We start from the raw sequence: 25084 nt of genomic DNA on the forward strand, positions 1-25084 counted from the left end.
CTCAAAAGAGAAAGTGAAAGTTAATTTGCCGTCGACAGACGAGGAGGGCCGAAGACCAACATGGCAAAGAAAGAGAAGACGAATGCATTTTGGGGACCTTATATTTCAAACAGACAGTGGGGAACAGTTAGAGAGGATACCAGTACCGATGGAAACAGGTTTTCATTTTTTACTTTAGTCGTTGCAAACTTTTTGAAGTTATGTTAATTGCCCGCTTAATCACAGGGGCTCGTCACGAAGTTTTTCAACCTTTTTATTATATCTACCACCTCTATACAATAAAATACATGTATTTTATTGTATAGAGGTGGTAGATATAATAAAAAGGTTGAAAAACATCGTGACGAGCCCCTGTGCATTAATCAGATAATCACTAAAGCTGACTGCAGTTCCCTGGATCTGGAAATAATCGTGTGACAGACCGGAGAGCGACATTTCCGGCTATGTTCATTTTATACAATTTTATATGTTCTTTTTTATTTTTGTTTAATGCTGTACACGACAAGGGATTTAATTCTTTCTCAGATTTGTTTGCATAAAAAAATATTGTATTTGTATAATATATTCAATATAATATATTGTGCCGCAGTGGTAGGAAAGAAAGAATGAGCAAATATTATACTTTGTCCCAAAATATCATTGATTCAATATTATTTATTTAGTTTAAACAGGGTTGTAAATAACCACTCGGCCACTTGCAAATGCGAGTAATTTTTACTGTGGGCGACCATTTTTTAAAGATTTAGTTGCCCACATGGCAAGTATAAATTTTTTTGGCAATCAAGGGCAAACTTAAACGAAATACTCACTTTCTGATCAGCAACTTCGTTTGAATTTCCTCCATAAGAGAAATTAAAGTTGCCCTGTATTATGAGTTTACAATCGTATAATTTAACCCCAAAGGCAATCAAATGATGATTAACTAATTCTGAAGATGTTTTCACAGCATCAGTTAACCCCTGTTGTAATTTATAACTCGAGATTGTCTTGTCTTTAGGGGTTATAATTACCGGTGGTGCAACCACATACCTGTGCAACCAATGTTTATCAGGCACGTAGCATCAGGGGGGGCCGGGGGGGGGGGGGGGCCTGGCCACCCCACTTTTTCTCGCAGCAACAAATTTTTTAAATTTACATAACCATGGAGTTGGCCCCCCCCACATTTTTGGGAGTATGTAAAACATTGATATGAAAAAAAAAATATGAGTAGTGAAATTGAAGTTATATACTACGCCAGCCCCCCCCCCCCCCCCCTTAAAATTTTCCTTTTTTTTTTTTTTTGCTTGTCGAGATTTTTTGGATAAGTTTGCCCCCCCCCCCACTTTCAAAAACGATGCTACGTGCCTGTTTATTACTTTTAGTGTTGAAATTACTATTAGTTGGTAATTTGTAATTGGTTAATAATTCTGCCAAATTAATGTTAAAATAATCATAAGATCCGTTATACATGTATAACGGTTGTAACTGGGTCAGAGGGTTGGACTAATGCCTCCAAAATACACAGAAATACAGAGACTAATTTTATTTGTCATTTAGCTATTCTAACAATTACAAAACATCTCATCTATAAAATGTTTGAATACATAGAGAATTAAATTTAATAAATTGGATCTAATTCAAATTAATAATGGCACTTTACAATTTTAATTCTACTTGTATATATTTTAATATTATAAGCTTACTTCATTGTGAATATCAGTGGGCTCCTATAAATTATTGTGGGCTTGTATAACTTGAAAAGTTGGGAGCCCACATGGCCCTTGGGTTTGAAAATTTTATTTGCAACCATTCATATTTTGCATTATTACTTGATATTTATAAATACCTCAGGGTTTGTTTTCTCTAAGAGAAAATGTACCCTAGGATTTTCATTTATAATCATGCAATAGTTTTAATAAATATTTTGGGATGCAACAAAAAAAATTATACAATAAACATTTGTATCATTTGTTGTTGTTTATTTTTTAAGCACATAATCAGTACATTAATTAATTAGACAGTAATTGTGTTATATTGTTTACATATGCACAATCATTGCCTGAACATTCAAAATAAATTTGAAACACCCCCTCTAGCTTATCAGGTTTTAATACAATGGGTAACAAATATGAAGTCTACAGGGATTTTGCTTTGCAACAGACCCAGATGATAACTATGAAAAATTGTAATTTTTTGATATATTACATTGCGATGGCGTCACGATAACAAATGTCCATAAGTATGACTATTGGAAAGATCTTTTTTGACAAAAAGCTTAAGAATATATAGATTTTCTGTGGCTAAATAATAAATGTTTGCTATATATGAATGTTATTTTTTTTTTGCAGTTACCAGGTAAACTAATGCTATATCATTTTAAAACTTTTCAATTGTGACCATATGTTTTGCAATATGGTTTTATTTTTTTTTATTTTTTTTTAATACTTGAAAGCTGGGACAGTTTTAGATTTCAAGAGGCAGGGAAAAGACGGTATTGTAGTGGAAATGATGGGTTATTTGGATTCTGTGATGTTTCTGGCACCTTTATTACAAAGCTTAGTCTATGGAACCACAAGGATGAGATCATCAAAGAGAGACTTTTTGGATTGAGTGGAACGGAGGTTGTTATTTGTTGATGTCATCATATATTGTAATCTGAAATCACTTGAATTATACAAATAAATTAAGTTTTCAGTTGCTTTATCTTGTTCTAGTAATATGTATTGACTATTTGAATTGGATCTTTAGTGTGCAGTGTATAGAGGAACTAAACTTTATGAAAAACCTACCTATGAATACCTGTAACTTGATTGATTGTGAAGATCGCACTGATCAATACTGAGAGGTGACCAATGAGGTCTATGGAATCTTTAGATTTTTAGTGTACTGGGATGGGAATCAACAGTGATAAAAATATTCCATATATTGACAGGGAAACCATGGTGAGGACATGAAGGAGCTCTTTTACTATGTGGATGGACTCCCAGACCACTCCTACATGAAAGCATTATACAGGTACCCACAAAATGAGTTCCCATATGAAGAGCTTCTACAGAGGAACTTGGAGAGAAATCAAAAGGACCCAGAGTTTGAACTTACTGATACAGGTTGTACTTAGATTAGAGTTTATGCTTTGAGTATATACCTAGTGAATTTACAAGAAAAGAGCAAGTCATTATCAAATACTGTTTGCTAATATTCAATCTTTAATTGGTTTAATTTTTGCCTACAAAGGAATATTTGATGAAGATGAGTACTTTGATGTGGTGGTGGAGTATGGTAAGGACCCTGCCAATGAGAAGAATCTAGTGTGCTGTTACACAATCACCAACCATTCCAGTCAGTCAGCAGACATCACTGTTCTTCCACAGTTCTGGCTTCCTAACTATGTTTCACAAAAGTAAGTATCAAAGGCCATTCATACAGGCTACTTTGATTTTGTGACATTCAGTCTTAATAGGAACAAGAAATTATTGATAATGATGAAGAACAGAATGTCCAAAATTCTCACAGTGAAGTATACAGTCAATAATGTCTATAACAAGATGAACCCAATGTTGATGAACTTCAATAAACCCGTATTTTAGCTTCAACAATCCCTTTCTTCAAAGTCTCTATACCGGTAAATCACCAAAGAAAGCATTCCACTATTCATATAAGCATGAATGTGTGAATCTCTTTTCCATTATCAATATAGAGTGAGTAAAATGACTTAAATTTTGGTTATGATGGATCGACCTCTAAAGTATTAGATAAGACACCATTAACAACGAAAACATACTGTATATTTGCCCCAGTTTTATTTTCGCCCATTTCACCCTGGGTTTCAGTGGGCAAATTTAAGACCCGGCGAATTCCAATGTTCCAAGTTATCTCTTTAATACACAATCGTGTCAGGGCAAATTTAAGACGGGGGGAAACCGTTTGCAAGTGTTGAAGGGCGAAAATAACCCTGTAAACAGTATTTGCGATTTGATTCAATATTTTTACATAATAAACTGCCTAATAAATGTAATGCATTAGAAGGCAGGTATAGAAAGCTCTTAAAAAAACTGTACTCTGAAACCTAAAACACATATATAGTGAAATGTCAGGTAAAGCAAAACAACTTACAAAAAATGCATTAGCATAAATAAAAGTTATTGACATGTACAGTCTCATCAAACACACCAAAATATAGTTCACGTGATACAAGTGGTTCAGATGAGTAACAATATGAAATAAGGGGAACAACTCACTTGGATGTTAATGTATTGAAATAGATATCAAAAGTAAAATTTCATAGTCCTTGGGAATCAAGAATAAATACATGTTGTTCTTGAAGGCCAAAGTCCCACTTTGAATGAAACATAATGTTAATCTTGTAAATTCAGTGTATAGGCATTATATTCATTGGATTTTTTTTTTTTACACCATTACAGAATTCCAGTTGCTGTTATGTATGAAGGAGGCGAGTACATCATCCTTTCATCTGATATTGATTATTCAGGGCATTTTTTATCCTTTTGGCCCAATCTACCGGTAGCTCAAACTTTCTTCATAGAGTAGAAAAGGGTGTGCAATGACCTTGTTTTAAGTATATTTATCAAAAGTCAAGGTAAATTAATCATCTAAAAATCTTTGTCTGGAGCAGTTTTTCTGCTTTTGGCCCCATATATCCCATACTTCACTTAATGAGTGTCTGTCGCATTGGCAATGAAGTGCTCCGGAAAAATATGCACCTGTATTTTCTCTTTTATACAAAGAATTAGTGTTACCTCTCTTGATTTTTTTTCCAACTGGAAGTATAATCTTGAATGCTAAAATTGATTATTGATTAACTCTATCTAACTGATACTCTTTATTTATTTTCAAACAGTACTCATTTTTTTGCATGATATTATGGACTTTATGATACAATGCACATACATAAGCATGAAATGTTACACATGTATACAGAGAAACTGTTCATAGCTACTTGCTTAGTAGACAATAAGATTATTTCAAAGTGGAAATGACCCCATTAGAATTATTAGAACCTTTCTATATAATTAAAATAAATGAAGTGTTAAAGTTGCCTTTGACAGTGATCTTTCTTATTTAATTTTTCGTGTGTGAACAGCAACAAAATCGAGGACGGTAACTCTTAAATAGGACAGAGCAGGTTGAGGCTCACATTTTTTTTGTAAATACATGTATTAGCTCTATATTTCATTTTTAGTTGGATATCATACAAAATTGATTTACATTGTACAATGATATGTCTCATTTACCGGTAATTTATAATCAGGTATGTCGTATATTAAAAAATTGCCTTTACAAATATTAATAACTAATAAATAATTAATAAATATTAATCAATAAGGAATTTATTCCTTAAATAACATTGAAAACAATTTTAAATGCAAAATTAATACATTTTGGAATTATTTTTCAGGAGAATTTTGTATCAGCGTTGACTGCGGCAAAGATGTTACTCGGAAAGATGTATTTCTTAATAAAAATGATTCTTATGATCAATGTGAAATTTCCTTTGAAGATTGTATTTTAAAAGGTATTTTGTCATTTTGCAGCATTGCATTTGGCATGCATGTCTGAAATTCTTTTATTACCATTGTCTTTTGCAAACTAAGATATACCTGATGTGTCTGAGCCAATTTTGATTTCTGTAGATAAAGATGAGAAACCATATGATACAAGGAAGTATGGATGTATGATAAGAGCAAAACTGAATCCTCATGAAACAAAGCAGATCCACTGGTCAATATTTGAAACATTAAAAAAATCTGGGTGTTCAACTAAAGAAATCATGAAAATATGTAGAAAAAAAGCAGAAGAATTTTATTCCAAAGTAGGTATCATTATTATGACTCTATTTTTCATCAGATAAAGTAAATTGTTTCACTGTTCAGACCTAAAAGACCTTTCCATATAAAAATTTGTAGCTGTCATTTTTGTTGGTGATTCTCCCCATTTTCCTCTTTCTGTTGTCAATATATATACCAAATTTGGAACAAAGTGACCTTCAAGGGAGATAGTTAAGATAATCAGACATAATGGAAGGTGAGCTAGGAGAACCAAATAGCCAATGTTATAAAACATTTGCATATAAAACAGTTGCATATACTTTCTGTATGCAAAATTCTAAGTTCATTCAAATCATGACCTCTTGGGGTCTGGAAGATTAATCATATAAATACATTAAAGGGACTTGGACACAATTTTAAATCAAAATTGTATTTTTCATGTGTAAAATGGTTAACTTGCGCATTTTGAACAATTGACCAAAACTTGAATGTTAGAAGTGAAGTTTTAAGTGAGATACAGAGGTAAGAATTCATTGTTATGTAAACAAAGCTCGAGTCTTATATTTGTTTACAAATAATGGTAAAGAGTATCATCAGTGAGCTTACTGTTGAGCTTGCTCACATTACCTCTAGTTTTTATGAGGAAGAGGTTTAACATTTATCATAGAATATCAACATCTTAATTACAAGGAGGCTACACTTTGTAATATTGATAAGGAACTTTATTTGGAAGTTACAAATCATGTTCCCCTGGTGGTCAGAATGTGACTTAATATACAAGTACCAAGATGTACTAGAACCATTTTAACAAGAGCTTGGACTTTGGGTAGTTGTGTCAATCGGCAGTGTGACGTACGCATGTTTATTTCATTATTGGCCATTCACAGCCATGGCTCTTAGAAATCAACAAGATTTCTCTGGCTTATGAGTGAAAACTACGCAGTCGGTGTATATTTCGCTTGAAACCAGCGTCATTTTTAACTTGTTTTGAAGCAAGAAATAGATATGACATCCTACTGAAATTCCAAGGCCTTGTTAAAATGGTTCTAAGAATAGGGAAACAAAGATGTTGAGTGAAAAAGATGGCACAAATGATAAGTCTATCATTTTAATCAAAATAAAATTTCAAATTAAAAAAAAATATTTAAATTACCTGCTTTATAACAAGGTAAAAGCATGTAAAAGCAAAATAACCAACAAAATTCACACAAATTTTATCACAAATAAATTCACCCTATAAACATAGGTCAGAACATCGGATATGTAAAAGTATTTTTTTATGGGTTTCCACCACGAGGATCATTTCAAAAGTTCATTACTCATGTTTCAGAAGATAACCATCACTCGGTTAATAACACAGAATTATTTTATTTTATAGATTTTACCTGGTAATTTTTCTTCTGATGAAAAGTTGGTGGCCAGACAGGCATTTGCTGGACTTCTGTGGAACAAGCAGATTTATAAGTATAATGGAGATAATTGGAGAAAATGCTTTGAGTTTCGACTGAAAGGGAAGTATTTATCAGATACTGATGACTGTTCTGTGGAGGATGTAAAAAGAGTTATGGAGTCTAATATGATGAAGGATGATGTGAAATTTATAGAAAAGCACTGTAGAATCCAACATCTTAGGCAGGAATGGAGGAATGAAACTAAAGGTGAGACAAATCTGAAACTACAAGAACAATGAAATTTGATATAAATTCACACCCGATAACTTCTTTAAACTTCTTTTTGGGGAAGAGTCTCCTTCAAACCAACATGAGATGGGGACAATTTTGCATACTGACCTTTTTTTACTTGAAAAGAAGTAAACCAGTATACAGAGGATCCTTATCACTTTTATCTTGATTACTCATTCGCTGTTTATGACGTCACCTAAATGAGCTAATTTAATTGTACTTGAGCAGGCCTGCGCTCAATGTTTCCCAGTCGAAAAACCATTGGAAAACACCCATATTTTGCTACAAAATACCAATTCATCAAAATAAGACAAATCTTTATGACATAATTTCAAAATTATTAAGTCATTGTAGTGATAACTTTTTTAGACACCTATTTTAAATGTGATTTCAAGTATCTTCCACCTTTTTTCAAGCTCTTTATAAAACTGATTTTGGGGGCGAAAAATGCATAATACCACATATACCAGTAGTCCTTTTGAAAAAAATTTGACAAGAGAACCTAAAGATTATTTTCATTGCCTTATCAATATTTGATTTTCAGAAAATAAATCATTCTGGGATACCCTATGCAGGAATAGGGAGTGGAAGCATGTAAAGTGCTATCATATCTTGTCTGTTCCAGACAAATGGGAATTTCCCTGGGTGAGATTTTATTGGTCCACAATGTATATTTATTTTCATGTTATTTAATGTCCATCTCATAAATTTTTTAGATTTTATATAGATTTTTGATAAGCATGGATGCTTCAGGATAAAATCCACATACTCTGCAATAATTATGATTTTCTTTTTCTTATTGTACACAAGCAGTAATGATGCTTTAAAGTTCAAAGAGATGAAGTTTTTTTTAGGAGGTTTCAAGTTTTTGGCACAGGTACCTTGTAATAGACATTAATTATTGGTCCAATTTTCACTAAACTTGGATGGATTATTCATCTTGTGCTGGTAAATGGATTTTATTAAGATTTGGTATCATTGTTTAATTTATAGGTTTTTGATGCTTGAGGAGGTTAATTTTTTTTAGCAGGTTCAAGGTTTTGAAGAGTCTCGACTGGTCCTAAGCTATGCCAATTTGCATGGTCGATGTCACAATGCATTATGCAGCGTATAAAGTACAGATATACAGAGCTAGTCCCTGATACAAAGCTTGATCTTTATTGTGTTACTATGTAATTTAGAGGTTTAATAGGAAACTGAGTCAGATCTTGCTTGATAGCAAGGAGCAAAACTTAAGATACAGAGCCTGATCTTGATTATAAGGACTTTGAAAAAAACAACAAATCATATTCAGACTACTGGTAGTGTGGTTGATTTACCAATTAAGATATAGTATAAAACTAGATACCGATTCAGTCTCTGATTTTGAGGTTTACTGATACTTTATTATAAAGCAGATTTTACATAATTAGCCTCGCCTCACTGGGTTGGTTGATGTGTGACTTATAAGTTTATGATATAACATATTGTACCAAATATGATATTGTATGGTACATGTATTGCATCATTTGATATGAATATATCATATGATAATAATAATTATCATAATTATGATTATATATTATGAAATGATATTTTATCTTCATATTATATCACATACGCTATGTCATATACAGCATTTTGTATTATGTCATGTTATAAAAAATCTTAATATGATATGATAATTTATAGAGAATAATACATGGCAAAATCTGTATCATATCCCATATCAACCTTAGACTCTAATATCTGCCCGAGGGCAAAGGCTAGAGGGCTGAAATTGGTCAAGGGTTGATACAGGATGTGATACAAATTTTGACATGTATTGTTTTTATTATATATTTGAATTTAGGAAGCTAGTTTTCATTTTCACTATCCTCATACCGCGTTATTTTGAAATTCAAATGTATAGTGACGTCATCTATATTAAAAATGTTCAGATCTTGATGCCATAGTTTCGACTTCTATATGCACAAAAAAAAAGAGAATAAGTTTCAAGGTAATCTAAATAAAAAGTACATAGGTGTTCCAGAAAGGTGTAATAAAGGGTTTGCTGTGATAAAGGCATGTGCCACTGTTCATATCAAGGGTGCAAAAACCCTGCATTTTATACAAAGTATATGTTAATAAAATCTGTTTTTTGATTTGTATTGTGTATTATTTTTGTATTATTATGATATGATATTGAATCATTTTAGGACATGCTATTAAATTTAATTACATTCAAACTTTGTTATATCTCAAACTAGATGGGACTGCATGTTTAAGAACTTTGAGATATCCGTGTATTGGAAGGTAAAATAGTTAGAAAATACTAGTATTAAAGTGGTTGGGACTTACAAATCACTTCTACACATCCGTTGTATTTGAGATATCGAAGTTCAACTGTAGTAATATTATATTATCGCATTACATGAAATAATGATGTTGCTTTTTTCAACATTTTATATTACAGTTTGCTACTTGGGATACAGCCTTCCAAATGTTGCCTTTTGCCAGAATAGATCCAAGCTTTACCAAAGATCAGCTTCTGTTGTTTCTGGGGGAGAATTACATGAAAGCAGATGGACAGGTAAGTTATCTGTGCAATTTTCTTAATATGACATGCATCACCTACCACCCTAACACCCCAACAAACTCAAATAGCCGTCGAACCCCCCCTTGAAAAATTTTCTAGATCCGCGCATGTAGATGATCGTTTCCAAACAAGGAGGTCTGAAACAGGTATCTGTCATATTATGTTTATTCTCTGATGTATTTACATGTAGCTATTTTCTCTGTGCTTGTTGTTTTTCTGCCAGATGCCGGGCTGTGAGTGGGACATGGACCTACCCTTTCCTCCGGTGTATGCATGGTCATGTTATCATGTCTTTTCCCGCACCGGACACACAGACATTGAGTTCTTGCAGCATTGCTTCCAGAAATTACAGCTGAATTTTAAGTGGTGTGTAGCTATAATTAATCATGCTCATTATGTACATGTACCAAAGCATGGTATTCTGATGAAATGCATGCTTTTATTTGTGGGATAAGCAATTAAGATAGTTTCATAAGTGTCTGAAATAAATTGATAAAAGTGTGGTATTTTTTTCCCCCATATAATATATTTCTTTAGTATACATATTACAAATATGAGAAGATACATGTAGTTGATAAATTTGAAACATTTTGTCTAAACTACCTCTTGCAATATATAAGAAATGCCTCATTTTCCTGTATGTATAATATGTAAAAATTTTGCGTCATTTCTACTTCCTTCATGTTTTAGATTTGTATTATAGCAATGTTAAACTACAATATTGTTGCTTTTGTAACACACAGTTGCAGCAAATTTATTTGAAACGTAGTTTATTTGCTGTAGGTGGCTGAATTCCATGCAGGTAGGAAAAGGCTCCTATCTCTTCACTGGTGGATTCTTAGGGATGGACAACATTTCTGCGGTAGACAGATCATTTCATCTGAAGCAGAAACATCCTCTGATACAGGTTCCTATCTTTCTTTCACTATATGCAAAAGAAGGAATTCAAAGCAATTTGTTTATTTGTATTTTGAATGAATTATTATTACAGGCTGATGCAACAGGTTGGATGGCATTCTTTGCCCTCTCTATGTTAGAAATAGCACTGGTATTGTCCTCGGAACAAGGTGCAGACCACAAATACTACAGAGCTTGTGACGAATACCTGAAGAAATTCATATTAATATCAGAGGCCATGAACAGGAGCATTGACAACGGAGGTATAAGTTAGTTATTCATATTACCGGTATATTTGAACATTTTCAAGTCAATGTTGCAATTTATGAGCACTGTGTAAAAGAATAACTTTGCTTCATTTTATTTCATACACTCACTCTCTAAGCAGTAATAGTTTTTTCAAACAAAGAGGCAAATTCCTCCTTAAAGTTTAGCCAGCTTTAAATGGCTTATTGCAGTTGGCCATCATAAGTTTAGAGCAAAAATTATCCTTTTACCAGTTTTGTAAAATAATTGAAGATCAAAATATACATCATTATTTGATATTCTGCTGAGAATTTTTGTTTTATAATCTTTTTTTAAAAGTTATTTTATAAGAAGGATTATGGTCAAATATATTTAAAAATGCAATTTACTTGTTGCTTTCGACTTGATAATATTATCTTTCATAATTAAAAAAAATCCAGGTGTGTGGCACCCTCACGACAAGTTTTTCTACGATGTGGTAAAAAGAGAATCAGGGGTCAGAACTCCCATAGCTCTGCGTTCCTTGGTGGGAATAGTACCGTTATTGGCTTGCCTGAATATCAAGGTGTCACAACTCCAATCAAAGTCTGGAAAAAATATAAGAAGTCATTTAGACGAATTACTACAGAAGAATTCACCTTTTGTAAGATATGTGTACTTGTTAACATTTGCGTTGTGGATATTTATTAAAGATGGGATGAAAAAAAAAGATAAGATGATAGTTTAGTTTGACACAGTTAAGGTCAGACTTATTTATCTGTTAGCAACCAAGTAAGAAAGGATATACATCTATAGAAACAAGCACATGTTAGCGAGAGAAAATGCATGTTAGCATGATGGAAATAATAGTTTACAAGAACATATAAAGTCTAAGATTATTCCTGTTGCCAAGAAATCAGAAACAGTGCTTGTAGAAGAACTTATTATCCCCAATGAAAAAGAACTTTCAGGAGTTATTTTGTAGTTACAAGCCATTTTATTTCCACTGCAGGTGAGTACAAATGTTGATGGGGACTATGTTCTCTGTGCAGTACCAAAATCTAGATTTCTGCACATCATGAAGCATCTTACTGATGATGAAGAGTTTCTATCACCATTTGGAATAAGGTCCCTGTCCAAGGTACATATATGTATACATCATATTATTTCCTAGTTCTGTCTAGTAGAATCAGTTGTTTAAGGTAAATTTTATGCGTATCTATGGCATGTTGAGCAAATGCATTGATTTGGATCATGATCAAAGAGATCAGTGATATTTGTCTTAATGCAATCCAATTTATGTATGTTATCAAAGGGTCTAGCCTGATATGAAGCAGATTGCCTGTATATGTTACCGTATGTTTATATTTTAAGGTTTATGAAGTGGATCCATACATTTTGACAGTCTGCAAAGAAATGCAAGAATATTTGGATTTATATGAATCCAAATTACAGGTGAAATTTACCCCTGCTGAATCAGATACAGCTATGATGGGTGGCAACAGTAACTGGCGAGGCCCTATTTGGTTATGTAGTAAGTACAACAATGTGATGTTCTTTTGTTACAGTTAACCTGATTGGGTGCATTTACTTATTACAGCAAATCTGATTGGGTGCTACTGTTAATTATAGAAGATTTGATTGGATGTTTTTGTTCAGTATAGTAAACCTGATTGGTAGCTCTGTTTTATTTGCAGTAAAACTGATTGTTGGTTGTTTTTTTTGTCATTACAGTGAACTTTTTGATTGTTGAGATGCTGCTAAAGTTGGACAAACTCTATGGAGATGGAATCAAAATGAACCACCCATCTTCATCCAATGCAGCCTTGACCCTGGGCGAAATAGCTGAGGATATCAGTAAAAGAGTAGTCAGTCTCTTTGCAGTCAACAAGAAAACAAATGCTAGACCATGCCATGGTTAGTTTTGCTGTGAAATTGCACACATTGTATCTAGCAGCTAGAACACACACAAACACACACACACAGTGCATCAACAAGACAGTAGAAAAACATGAAAATGTATTAGAAAATTACCTAGGTAATGCGTTTCGAGAAAAAAATATTTGGTGTCTTTCTTTTCTATTTTTTCAATTAACTTTTCTGTTCCAGAATGTCAATAGTTTATTGATGGCAAGATTGAAGAACTATATTCCAAGTTACTAATAACTATGTTTGTATTTATTGTGGCCAATAAAGATGCAACAAAGTCAATTATACACCTGGGGCCAATTTTTTGTTTTTTCATGTCAAACATATTTTAGGACCAATTGATTTTCGAACCCATAACTGTATCATTTATGTATTTCTTCAGATAATTTGAGCAACATCTTTCCAAGTAAATCATTGTGATGAAATACATATTTACAGGAAACTATGAAAAATACAGACTTGAGAATTCATGGAGGGACCTTGTGCTGTTCTATGAGTATTTTGACAGTGAGACTGGAAGAGGTTGTGGGGCAAGGTGAGATTATGGATATATATATACTGCTGTGTATATACTGAAATAAATATCAGAAGCGTTAAAAATGTAATGTATATAGGGAAATTAAAGTTTGCTCCTTTTGCCCTTGTTGTCAGAGGACGAATTTAAGACAAAGGTAAATTCAAAACAATTTTCAAATAAATTTGTTGATTAGAAAGAGAATCTATCACATAGCCATGTCTGGGCGAATTCAAGATGGGCGAAACTGTCTGCATTCATGTGAAAAAGGGAGAGAAAGAAAACATGGCAAAAATAACCCTGCATACAGAATCACTTTGCTTTGATTGCTGTGTGAATACTCCTCTTATTTTGGCCAAGATTGGATAAAAAGTAAAGGAAAAAAATTTTTGTCATGATTTTAAGATATGGTCAACAGAGGTACAAGGCTCTTAGTATTACCGGGGGTTACATTTATGTTCCTTACAATAAAACCCTTTTGCAAACACCAGAGAATTTCATGATTGTATCTTGCATTTTTAGGTCACCTGAGCCAAAGGCTCAAGTGAGCTTTTCTGATCACAATTTGTCCGTTGTCTGTCGTTGTCTTCGTAGTCGTCGTTGTCGTCGTCGTCGTTGTTGTAAACTTTTCACATTTTCATCTTCTTCTCAAGAACCACTGGGCAGATTTCAACCAAATTTGGCACAAAGCACCACTAGGTGAAGGGAATTCAAGTTTGTTCAAATGAAGGGCCACGCCCTCTTTAAAGGGGAGATAATTGAGAATTATTGAAAATTTGTTGGTATTTTTAAAAAATCTTCTTCTAAAAAACTATTTGGCCTGAAACTTGTGTGGAGACATCCTCAGGTAGTGTAGATTCAAGTTTGTTCAAATCATGGTCCCCGGGGGTAGGGAGGGGCCACAATGGGGGGTTGAAGTTTTACATAGGAATATATAGAGAAAATCTTTAAAAATCTTCTTCTCAAAAATTATTAAGCCAGGAAAGTTCAAATTAAAATGGGAGCATCCTCAGATAGTGTTGATTTAAGATTGTTCAAACCATGGTCCCCGGGGGTAGGGAGGGGCCACAAGAGGGGGGTCAAGTTTTACATAGGAATATATTGAGAAAATCGTTAAAAATCTTCTTCTCAAAAACTATCAGGCCAGAAAAGCCAAAATTTGAGTGGAAGCATCCTCAGATAGTGTAGATCTAAGTTTGTTCAAATCATTATCCCCGGGGGTAGGGAGGGGCCACAAGAGGGGGATCAAGTTTTACATAGGAATATATAGAGAAAATCTTTAAAAATCTTCTTCTCAAAAACTATTAGGCCAGGAAAGCTAACATTTCAGTGGCAGCATCCTCAGATAGTGTAGATTCAAGTTTGTTCAAATCATGGTCCCCTGGGGTAGGGAGGGGCCACAAAGGGGGAATCAAGTTTTACATAGGAATATATAGAGAAAATCTTTAAAAATCTTCTTCTCAAAAACTATTAGGCCAGGAATGCTAAAATTTGAGTGGAAGCATCCTCAGATAGTGTAGATTCAAGTTTGTACAAATCATGGTCCCCTGGGGTAGGGAGGGGCCACAAAGGGGGAATCAAGTTTTACATAGGAATATATAGAGAAAATCTTTAAAAATCTTCTTCTCAAAAACTATTAGGCCAGGAAAGCTAAAATTTGAGTGGAAGCATCCTCAGATAGTGTAGATTCATGTTTGTTCAAATCATGGCCCCTTGGGGTAGGGAGGGGCCACAAAGGGGGAATCAAGTTTTACATAGGAATATATAGAGAAAATCTTTAAAAATCTTCTTCTCAAAAACTATTAGGCCAGGAAAGCTAAAATTTGAGTGGAAGCATCCTCACATTGTGTAGATTCAAGTTTGTTCAAATAATGGCCCCTTGGGGTAGGGAGGGGCCACAAGGGGGGAATCAAGTTTTACATAGGAATATATAGAGTAAATCTTTAAAAATCTTCTTCTCAAAAACTATTAGGCCAGGAAAGCTAAAATTTGAGTGGAAGCATCCTCAGATAGTGTAGATTCATGTTTGTTCAAATCATGGTCCCCGGGGGTAGGGAGGGGCCACAAGAGGGGGATCAGGTTTTACATAGGAATATATTGAGAAAATCTTTAAAAATCTTCTTCTCAAAAACTATTAGGCCAGGAAAGCTAAAATTTGAGTGGAAGCATCCTCAGATAATGTAGATTCAAGTTTGTTCAAATCATGGTCCCCTGGGGTAGGGTGGGGCCACAATTGGGGGATCATGTTTTACATAGGAATATATAGAAAAAATCTTTAATAATCTTCTCCTCAAATACTTTTAGGCCACAAAAGCTCAAATTAAAATGGAAGCATCCTCAGGTAGTGTAGATTCAAGTTTGATCAAATCATGGTCCCCTGGGGTAGGGAGGGGCCACAAGAGGGGGATCAAGTTTTACATAGAAATATATAGAGAAAATCTTTAAAAATCTTCTTCTCAAAAACTATTAGGCCAGAAAAGCTCAAATTAAAATGGGAGCATTCCCAGATAGTGTAGATTCAAGTTTGTTCAAATCATAGTCCCAGGGGGTAGGGTTGGGCCACCATGGGGGGATCACGTTTTACATAGGAATATATAGAGTAAATCTTTAAAAATCTTCTTCTCAAAAACTATTAGGCCAGGAAAGCTAAAATTTGAGTGGAAGCATCCTCAGATAGTGTAGATTCAAGTTTCTTCAAATCATGGTCCCCTGGGGTAGGGTGGGGCCACAATTGGGGGATCAAGTTTTACATAGGAATATATAGAGAAAATCTTTAAAAATCTTCTTCTCAAAATCTATTAGGCCAGGAAAGCTAAAATTTGAGTGGAAGCATCCTCAGATAGTGTAGATTCAAGTTTGTTCAAATCATGGTCCCCTGGGGTAGGGTAGGGCCACAATTGGGGGATAAATTTTATACAGGAATATATAGAGAAAATCTTTAAAAAAAATTCTTTAAAAAACTATTAGGCCAAGAAAGCTCAAATTGGCGTGTAACCATCCTCTGATAATGTAGATTCAAGTTTGTTCAAATCATGGTCCCTGGGGGTAGGGCGGGGCAACAATGGGAGATAAATTTTTATATATAGGGAAAATCTTTAAAAATTTTCTTCTCAAAACTATTAGGCCAGGAAAGCCCAAATTTGAGTGGAAGCATCCCCAGATCATATAGATTCAAGTTTGTTTAAATAATAGTCCAGGGGTTGGGTGAGGCCTCAATGGGAGATGAATTTTTACATAAAAATATATAGAGAAAATCTTTAAAAATCTTCTTTTTAAAGACTATTAGGCCAGAAAAGCTTAAACTTGTGTAGAGGCATCCTTGGGTAGTGTAAATTCAAGTTTGCAAAATCACAGTCCCTAATGGTAGGGTGGGGCCGTGATGGAGGTTTGAAGTTTTACATAGGAATATATAGAGAAAATCTTTAAAAATATTCTGGGAAAGTTTTCGGTCCAAAACTCAGTACTTAGTGTGAAAGCACAGGTTATGCAGATTTAAGTTTGATGAAACCATGATTCCCTAGAGAAAAGTGGGGTACAACAACAAAAGGGGCTTGGTATTTACCAAAAAAAAGAGGTGGATAAAAATTGGCAGATTTTCATTTTTTTTTTTAGCAAGATCTACTGTACTTAGTTGTCAAGATATTTTGATACTGTAATGCTAATTAGATCAGAATTAAGGCAATTGTTGCTCAGGTGAGCGATGTGGCCCCTGGGCCTCTTGTTTTTAGTTTGAAAAGAGTTTTTTCATGTGAACTACACTATATTTACAAATAGATCCACTGCATTTTTCTGAAGTATTCAGAACTAGAAATATCAATGGACCATATTAACAAAGTTCTAGTTATAGTCATATATTGATTTTGTTTTCTTTTGCATTTATAGAAAAAGAGTGGTCACAGATACAATTAAAACTTAAGATATGTGTCTAGAATTGTGACAGACTGAGCTACAATGCACAATGTACCCAGTAGTCTATATTTTAAAATATGTACTTTCTGTTCAAAGGAGTGGGCAACTATAAAAGGCACTATACGTCATTGATCATTTTCATATATTACCATGGGTTTAAAATGTTTATTAATGCGTGCTAATAAATGGAACTGGTAATAAATTACATGTATAATGTGTAATGATTATATTTACAGTCATCAGACTGGGTGGACTTCATTGGTTTTGGAGTTTCTGCATTTGGTGAGTAATGTCCTGTTTTCTTGTAACGTAAACTTGATTAAATTGGTGAAAGTAAAAAGTCCATACCATTTGATACTGTGCCCTGGTATTTTGTCAGTCTCTTTTGCTACAGCATTCGAAAATGCCACCACAGAAAACTAAATTTTAAAAAATCAAAACATATCATCAGTTTGCGCTGTGCTGGGTTTAAAACAAATTTATATCTGATGAAAATAGTCACACGTAAAATTAATTATTTCGTTGCTTATCATGTTAATTTGGCATTCCAGCTGCTGTGTGAAATTGTTTACCACTGATCTTGTATGTTCTTTCTTGGATGTTGCCGGTCCTATAACACACCAAGCGGTGCAGACAAATTAAATACAGCATGTTAACGTGGTATGATTATTTTCAGCACCACTTGATGTGTTATAGGATTGACAACATCCAATGCTTGTATTTTAAGTTAATTCATACTGATGTCTTTTTGTATGAAATATATAGTGTATCGTTGCTGTAAAGCCATTATATATGCTCTTAGGCAGGGATATCAAACATACATGGAACAGCCGTATTAACATGTTTTTTAGCTTGCTTCTGCGACTAAAAAAAAAGTGCCTTGTAGGAAAAAACTTTTTTATTAACGAATAGACATGATTTAATGATTATTTTCCATAAGTACATATCAAATTGGTTATGTAAGATTGAACGTTGAATTTAATCTTACAAAAATAAATATACACAAAACGTGTGATGACGTTTATATTTGTGCTCATGGCGCATTAATTAACTAAGTGCATTCAAAGGAAATTGAATGTTGCAAATTTTCAATGCAAACATAAGAGGAAATATACTAGTACACTGAATGTGAATATTTACTATTGGTTTTTCTAATAAACAGTCCATACTGTTTGACATAAAGGGTTGAGCACAACATAATGCACAGAAGTGAATTCTACATTGAATATTTTGAAATTTTGAAAAAATTCTGCATTTTAATTAGTAAAAGTTTCACACTTATTTGCAAATTTGGCACATGTAATTGTAAAACTTAGAAATTTTAGTAAAATTTACTCTTTAATTGTTTATATGTTCTCATACAACAGTACTGCAAGATAAGCAAATAATGTGAACAGGTCCTAGTAAGATAAGTAATTAATGTGAACAGGTCCTTGCAAAATGAGTAAATAATGTGAACACGTCCTTGCAAGATGAAATCAAAGTACTGAAGAACTGACGGGAGTTGATATTGTCGATGTCGATTTATTTTAAAATCAATGATATGTTATTTTGCATGAGAAGTACATGTATTTTCTAATTTGAATTACGCTTATTTTTATGATATGAATTTTTGGAATTCTTCGAAAAGAATGTCGAGAAACCCCCATATGAATAATGTTAAAAATGATATTTAAAGATAAAATTAATTCAATCAAACTATGTGTCAGTGATAGAAATATTTCTCGGAAATTGTATGGATCCAAGCAATATTGAACTCTAGTCTCGTTCAACCAAACGCTCGACTGACACCGTAAATCTCCGACAAGGATTTACGGAGACAGCCGAGCGTTGAGTTGAATGAGACTATATTGAACTTTGGCGTAGGAATACATACGACTACAAAAATATTTAAATTGTTCGTACCATTTGAAATGTAATTATTTTCAAGGTATTTATAAATAAGTTTCCTTGAAAAACAATGCTTTAGCATACATTACATCAAATTCATCAATTATTTTCAAGAACTAAGTCTTGTCAGCAGCAATAATTTGTGCTGAGGTCCAAACACTGTTTCACTTTCGGTTTGTCTGAGTAACTGCATAGGAGAGTTGATTAAAATCAACTCCCAAAAATAATGTGAACAGGTCAAATAATGTGAACAGGTCCTTGCAACATGGATAAATAATGTAAAGAGATCCTTGCAAGAAAAGTTAATAATGTGAACACGATTAGAAAAAAAATATGAACAGGCTGTAATTGTAGCTAGATGGGTAAATAATGAAAAAAAGGTCCTTGCAAGATGGATAAATAATGTAAATAGGTCCTTGCAAGATAAGTCAATAATGTGAACAGGTCCATGCATAATGAGTAATTCATGTGAACAGATCTTTGCAAGATGAGTGAAGAATATGAATATATCCTCGCAAGAAGGATAAATAATGTAAATAAGTCTAAGTAAAAATAAACAAATATGTGAATAGGTCCTTGCAAGATGAATAAATAATGTAAACAGATTCTTGCAAGATAAGTAAATATTGTAAACAGGTCCTTGAAAGATGGAGAAATAATGTGAACAGATCTTTTCAGGAAAAGTTAATAATAAGATTAGAAAAAATCTGCACATGCTGTACATGTAGCTAGATGGGTAAACAATGTGAACAGGTCCTTGCAAGATAAATAAATAATGTGAACAGGTCCTTGCTAAATGAGTAATTCATGAACAGATATCCATGCATGATGGATTAATAATGTGAACATGTCCTTGCAAAATGAGAAAATGTGAACAGGTCTTTGCAAGATGGATAAATAATGTGAACAGTTTTTTGCAAGATGAGTGAATTATATGAATATGTCATTGCAAGATGAGTAAATAGTGTGAATATATCCTTGCAGATGAGCAGATAATGTGAACAAATCCTTGCAAAATAAGTAAATATTGTAAACAGGTTCTTGTAAGATGAGTTATTATGTGAACATGTCCTTGCATTATGGATAAATAATGTGAACATGTCCTTGCAAAATGAGTAAATAAGGTCAGTATATATAAGATTGGTAAGTACTGTAAATAAGTCCTAGCAAGATGAGTAATTAATGTGAGCAGGTCCTTGCAAGATGAGTAAATAATGTGAACAGTTCCTAGTAATATGGATAAATATCGTGAACAGGCCAATGCAAGATGAGCAGATAATGTAAACAAATCCTTGCAAGAAAAGTAATTATGCGAACAAGATTAGACAAAATGTGAACTGGCTGTATGAGTAGCTAGATCGGTAAATGTGTGAACAGGTCCTTGCGAGATAAATAAATAATGTGAAACAGATCCTTGCAAAATAAGTAAAAAATGTGAACAGTTGCTTGCAAGATAAGTAAGCATTGTGAAAATGTCATTGCAAAATGAGTAATTAATGTAAACAGGTCCTCGCAAGATGGATAAATAAAGTGAACAGGTCCTTGCAAGAGGAGTAAACAATGTGAATATATCCTTGCAAGATGGGTAAATTATGGCAAGATTAATACATATTATGAACATGTCCTTGCAAGATGAATATATTGTGTGAACAGATCCTTGCAAGATGAATAAATAATGTGAACAGATCCTTGCAGAATGAGTAAATAAAGTGAATGGGTCCTCTCAAGATGGATAAATAATGTGAAGAGATCATCAGATAATGTGAACAGATGCTTGAAGAAAAGTAAAAATAATATGAACAAAATGGGTAAATAATATAAATATATTCAATGAATTGTTTACTGTGAAGAATGTCTCAACAACACATAATGCCCCAGGATAATCTAACTATCAAAACAATCTATTGTTTTAAAAGGTGCTAAACACCCCAATCCCCACCCTTCTCTTGGCTGTGTTCCATTAGAATAGTGAACAGACATACACCCTTAAAAGCAAAACAGAATGCATTAAAAAGAATGCACTGCCCAATCATGATCTCTGGTAGCTTAAAAATTACTTTTAGTATAATAACCCATTTATAAATAATTTACTCCTTGTACTCCCTCCTTACTTGTCTTAAACCCTTAGTGGTATTAGCAATCTCTCTCTCTCTCTCTCTCTCTCTCTCTCTCTCTCTCTCTCTCTCTCTCTCTCTCTGTGTTGTATATCAAGTACAAAAGTTTGGACTGATAAAAATACAAGATTTCACATATTTTTTTGATATTGCCTGAACACTTAGATCTTAGATTTTCAAACCCGACATGATGCAGTTAAAAGACACCTTTGATACTTTGATGATCATAAAGTGCAACAGCAATCTTGTGTAAGTCATTAGATTTGAATCTGATAGTGAACATAAACCTGTAATTATGTGTGTTTTATATATGAAACATTTGCAAAAACTCTTTATTCAGCTTTAAATTACTTTTTAAAAAGTTATTGACTTTCTACAAAGTAATGGTAATGGTAATGCATTACTTTACTCATGTAATGGTAATGTAATGCATTACTTCAAGAAAATAAAGTAATGGTAATGGTTATTTAATGCCCAAATTCATGAAGTAATGGCAATGTAATGCATTACTTTACAATGTAATTCGCGAATTACCCTAGCCTGGTAAATAATGTGAACATGTCCTACCAAGATGTGAACATGTCCTTGCAAGATAAGTAGATCGATGAGTAATTAAATAATGTAAACAGGTCCTTGCAAGATGGGTATATAATGTTAACTGGTCCTAGCAAAATTAGTATATTATAGAAACATGTAATTTCAAGATGGGCAAGTAACGTGAACATCTTCTTGCAAAACAAGTAAATAGTGTCAAGTGTTTGCAAGATGAGTGACATAATGTTGTTATATTTATCATTTTACTACAGATCCGACACTCCGAGTCTACCAACATGACAGAGAAATACGACAGCTACTGTTCGGCGTTTGATAATGCATCCGACTTCAGCGCAGATTAAGTTGAAACTTCATTAACATTTATTTCCTAGATTCAAATTGACTCAGTGCTATGATTTCATTACATTATTATTGAGTGTACTAGTTATTTTTAATATGTAGCGATTGCTTAAATGCAATTGAATCAACCTTTCATATTTTATGTAGTTCTTATTTACATAGTTATGTTTGGCTATACGCATTGGATTCATGAAATAAAAGTAGTATTTTTTGTCTGTTTATTTAGTGTTCTAATTGTCTACGATAAAAACTTGTGATTCCTAAACTCACCCGCCAAGTGAGAGAATAATAGCAGTTTACACTTACATATTTTTCAAAGCTAAACAATATATTCGTCAATCAGTTACGTTTGTGTTTGCCAGCTGTACAATTCAGATGTAAATTTGTTTTTGTAAATGTTACATTGTATTAATTGCATGGTTTGTATTTTAGAATCAATGCAATATTGAAATATCGTCTAGCATACTAGAAAGTATACGTCATGTCAGGGTTTTTTGTGTTTTGGTATTACATCTTTTTTCGGATGTATTGTGAACTAAACCTTCCGTTTATCCTAATTTTCATTACCAAAAAAAAAATTTATAAAAATATCATTGCGTCAACTCTTGCTTCCAATCAAACCAAAAGGGAAAGTCATAAACAAATGTCATGTATAAATTTAAGTAGGTAAAGAAGTCTCTTCAAATTTTTGGGTTAAATTCAAATTATAAAAATATCATTGCGTCAACTCTTGCTTCCAATCAAACCAAAGGGGAAAGTCATAAACAAATGTCATGTATGAAATTAAGTAGGTAAAGAAGTCTCTTCAAATTTTGGGTCAAGTATTTTCTTAACAGAATTGAGTATTGTGTCATCTTTTTTTAAGGAGACCTTCATTTCATGACACCATCCTATAAAGTTTGTTTATTCACACGGCGTGATTAACAAGGGTACAAAGTGTGAACATTGGTAGTTAAACAGGCTCCAGGGCCATGAAACTAGATCTAGATCACACTTTAGGGCTAGATATGCTCTCTCTCTCTCTCTCTCTCTCTCTCTCTCTCTCTCTCTCTCTCTCTCTCTCTCATGTGTGTGTGTACGTATAAATATGAATTGTGATTTAAAATACATGTATTATTTAAAAAATGAATTCAAACTTGTATTTTTATTATAATATTACTAAATTATCTTATTTTATTTGTTAGCTTTTGATATCTTTTATATTTACGAAATGTGTCAATTCTGTATATTCATGAAACACAATATGTAGATTCCTTATTTCACGCTAGTTCTTAATTCCGCGATTCAAACGTTTTGCATCAAATCGCGAGAGTACAAATCGCGAACGTCGAAATTTTATCATATTTGTATTTAGTTTACATCTGTCCTAAAAACAAAAGCGAGATTCTAAAATCCGCGGGCTGTGCTTGTTGTGATTTTACGCGCATAATTATTCCTCGCGTTTAATTTAAAGAGACAGCACAGCGCATCTTATCAAAAAACCGACTTGAAAAATTTTTCCGATCGAGTTCGGTATTTTTGTACTACTCATGAAAGTATAAACTTTCAGAAAATTACAAAGTTCTCCATGCAATAAATCTAATTATTTCATTAAAATTAATAATTACGTATAACCTATCACATAAATACATCGCAACGTGTTCGAGGTTCGGCCTTCTATACTATAACGCATACGTATTTACTGTAAACAAAACACATGCAGGGCTCGGAAAAAATCTCCTGGACAGGTATGTTGATAAAAATATGTCTATTCTACTTCTCATAGGTAATAACTGTTCAAAGTTTTTAAAATAACCACAATTATTATTTTGTAAGCATGTATTTTTCGTGTTTATCATAGGAATTGCTACAACCTAAATCTATTTTTATAAATGAGGCCCCTTGAGGGGTTATTTGACATATTTATGTCTATTCACTTTAAAATGAACCTAAATTAGTAAACCATTTGTAAATTATCGAGTAAGTAAGGATATGTTTTATTTAGAGAATCGCTTTAACCTCGTTTTCCATGTTGACCGTAGTCGGACGAAGATTTTGTAGTTTTCAGCACGTGTCAATTACTGTCATTCAAAGTCCACGTGGTACCAGGAACCTAACAGTTGAACATCAAAATCTCTCTCTCTCTCTCTCTCTCTCTCTCTCTCTCTCTCTCTCTCTCTCTCTCTCTCATTGTACAATATCCGTGTTTTATATTTTAGATTTTGACTCTAATTGTTAGTAGATAAGTATTTTATCAAATAATTGGTAAGTACAGAAGCATCATGTGATGTGTTCGTTTGCTCACTTGAAGTAAGTGGTTGAATGAGGTGCTACTTAACATCATCGCAGCTTTCTGTAAGTAATGCTTGTGTTATAAATACTGGTAGTAAGAATTGTCTTCGCTGCGTTTTTGATAAATTGTAAACTATTTTGCTATTATTCTTTTTCTTGATTTTTTTCAGTTTGTTAAATTTAAAACCCCATTTGCATATAAGAATAAAAAATCAAGAAAAACATTAACTACTCTTTTATTAAGTACTATTTTGTGTCAGATTTGCATGTATCATAGGAAACGTTCTGAATTGTATTTGTTCATGTAAATAAAGATTATTGTGCTTGACTAAACGAAACTCTTATCTTCTTTAATAGCTTTTGAAAGTTCAAAAACTAAATAGAGACACTTTAAGTTGCACACTTCAACTTAAGTATGGGATGTATTGTCAGAAACG

The 25084-nt window shown here is 33.1% G+C and overlaps 1 protein-coding gene across 2 annotated transcripts; it reads left to right on the top strand.

Annotated features, from left to right (window-relative positions):
- LOC105338404 (uncharacterized) lies at nucleotides 1-24935 on the top strand. 2 transcript variants are annotated; one of them, XM_066079416.1, is made up of 20 exons: nucleotides 1-158; nucleotides 2432-2600; nucleotides 2912-3086; nucleotides 3214-3379; nucleotides 4401-4429; nucleotides 5396-5512; nucleotides 5631-5809; nucleotides 7144-7423; nucleotides 7992-8092; nucleotides 9882-9998; nucleotides 10228-10370; nucleotides 10788-10911; nucleotides 10996-11164; nucleotides 11588-11790; nucleotides 12139-12267; nucleotides 12501-12660; nucleotides 12861-13043; nucleotides 13494-13590; nucleotides 17715-17760; nucleotides 22289-24927. In XM_066079416.1, the coding sequence occupies exons 1-20, from the start codon at nucleotides 61-63 to the stop codon at nucleotides 22376-22378; spliced, it is 2775 nt and encodes a 924-aa protein (XP_065935488.1). In that variant the 5' UTR covers nucleotides 1-60; the 3' UTR covers nucleotides 22379-24927. The 2 variants fall into 2 exon arrangements, with proteins under 2 accessions (XP_065935488.1, XP_065935489.1); XM_066079417.1 differs by lacking the exon at nucleotides 2432-2600 and having other exon boundaries at nucleotides 34-158; nucleotides 22289-24935.
- Nucleotides 24936-25084: the final 149 nt, after the last annotated feature.

Source organism: Magallana gigas, chromosome 3 (genome assembly GCF_963853765.1).
Source record: "Magallana gigas chromosome 3, xbMagGiga1.1, whole genome shotgun sequence".
NCBI classification, from domain to species: Eukaryota; Metazoa; Mollusca; class Bivalvia; order Ostreida; family Ostreidae; genus Magallana; species Magallana gigas.

Excerpts from the sequence above, each read along its gene's own strand:
- LOC105338404 (XM_066079416.1), top strand. The coding sequence starts at position 61 with ATGGCAAAGAAAGAGAAGACGAATGCATTTTGGGGACCTTATATTTCA. Across the intron at positions 11,791-12,138 it reads TACAGAAGAATTCACCTTTT|GTGAGTACAAATGTTGATGG; the intron begins GTAAGATATGTG and ends TTTCCACTGCAG. Across the intron at positions 13,044-13,493 it reads AAATGCTAGACCATGCCATG|GAAACTATGAAAAATACAGA; the intron begins GTTAGTTTTGCT and ends ACATATTTACAG.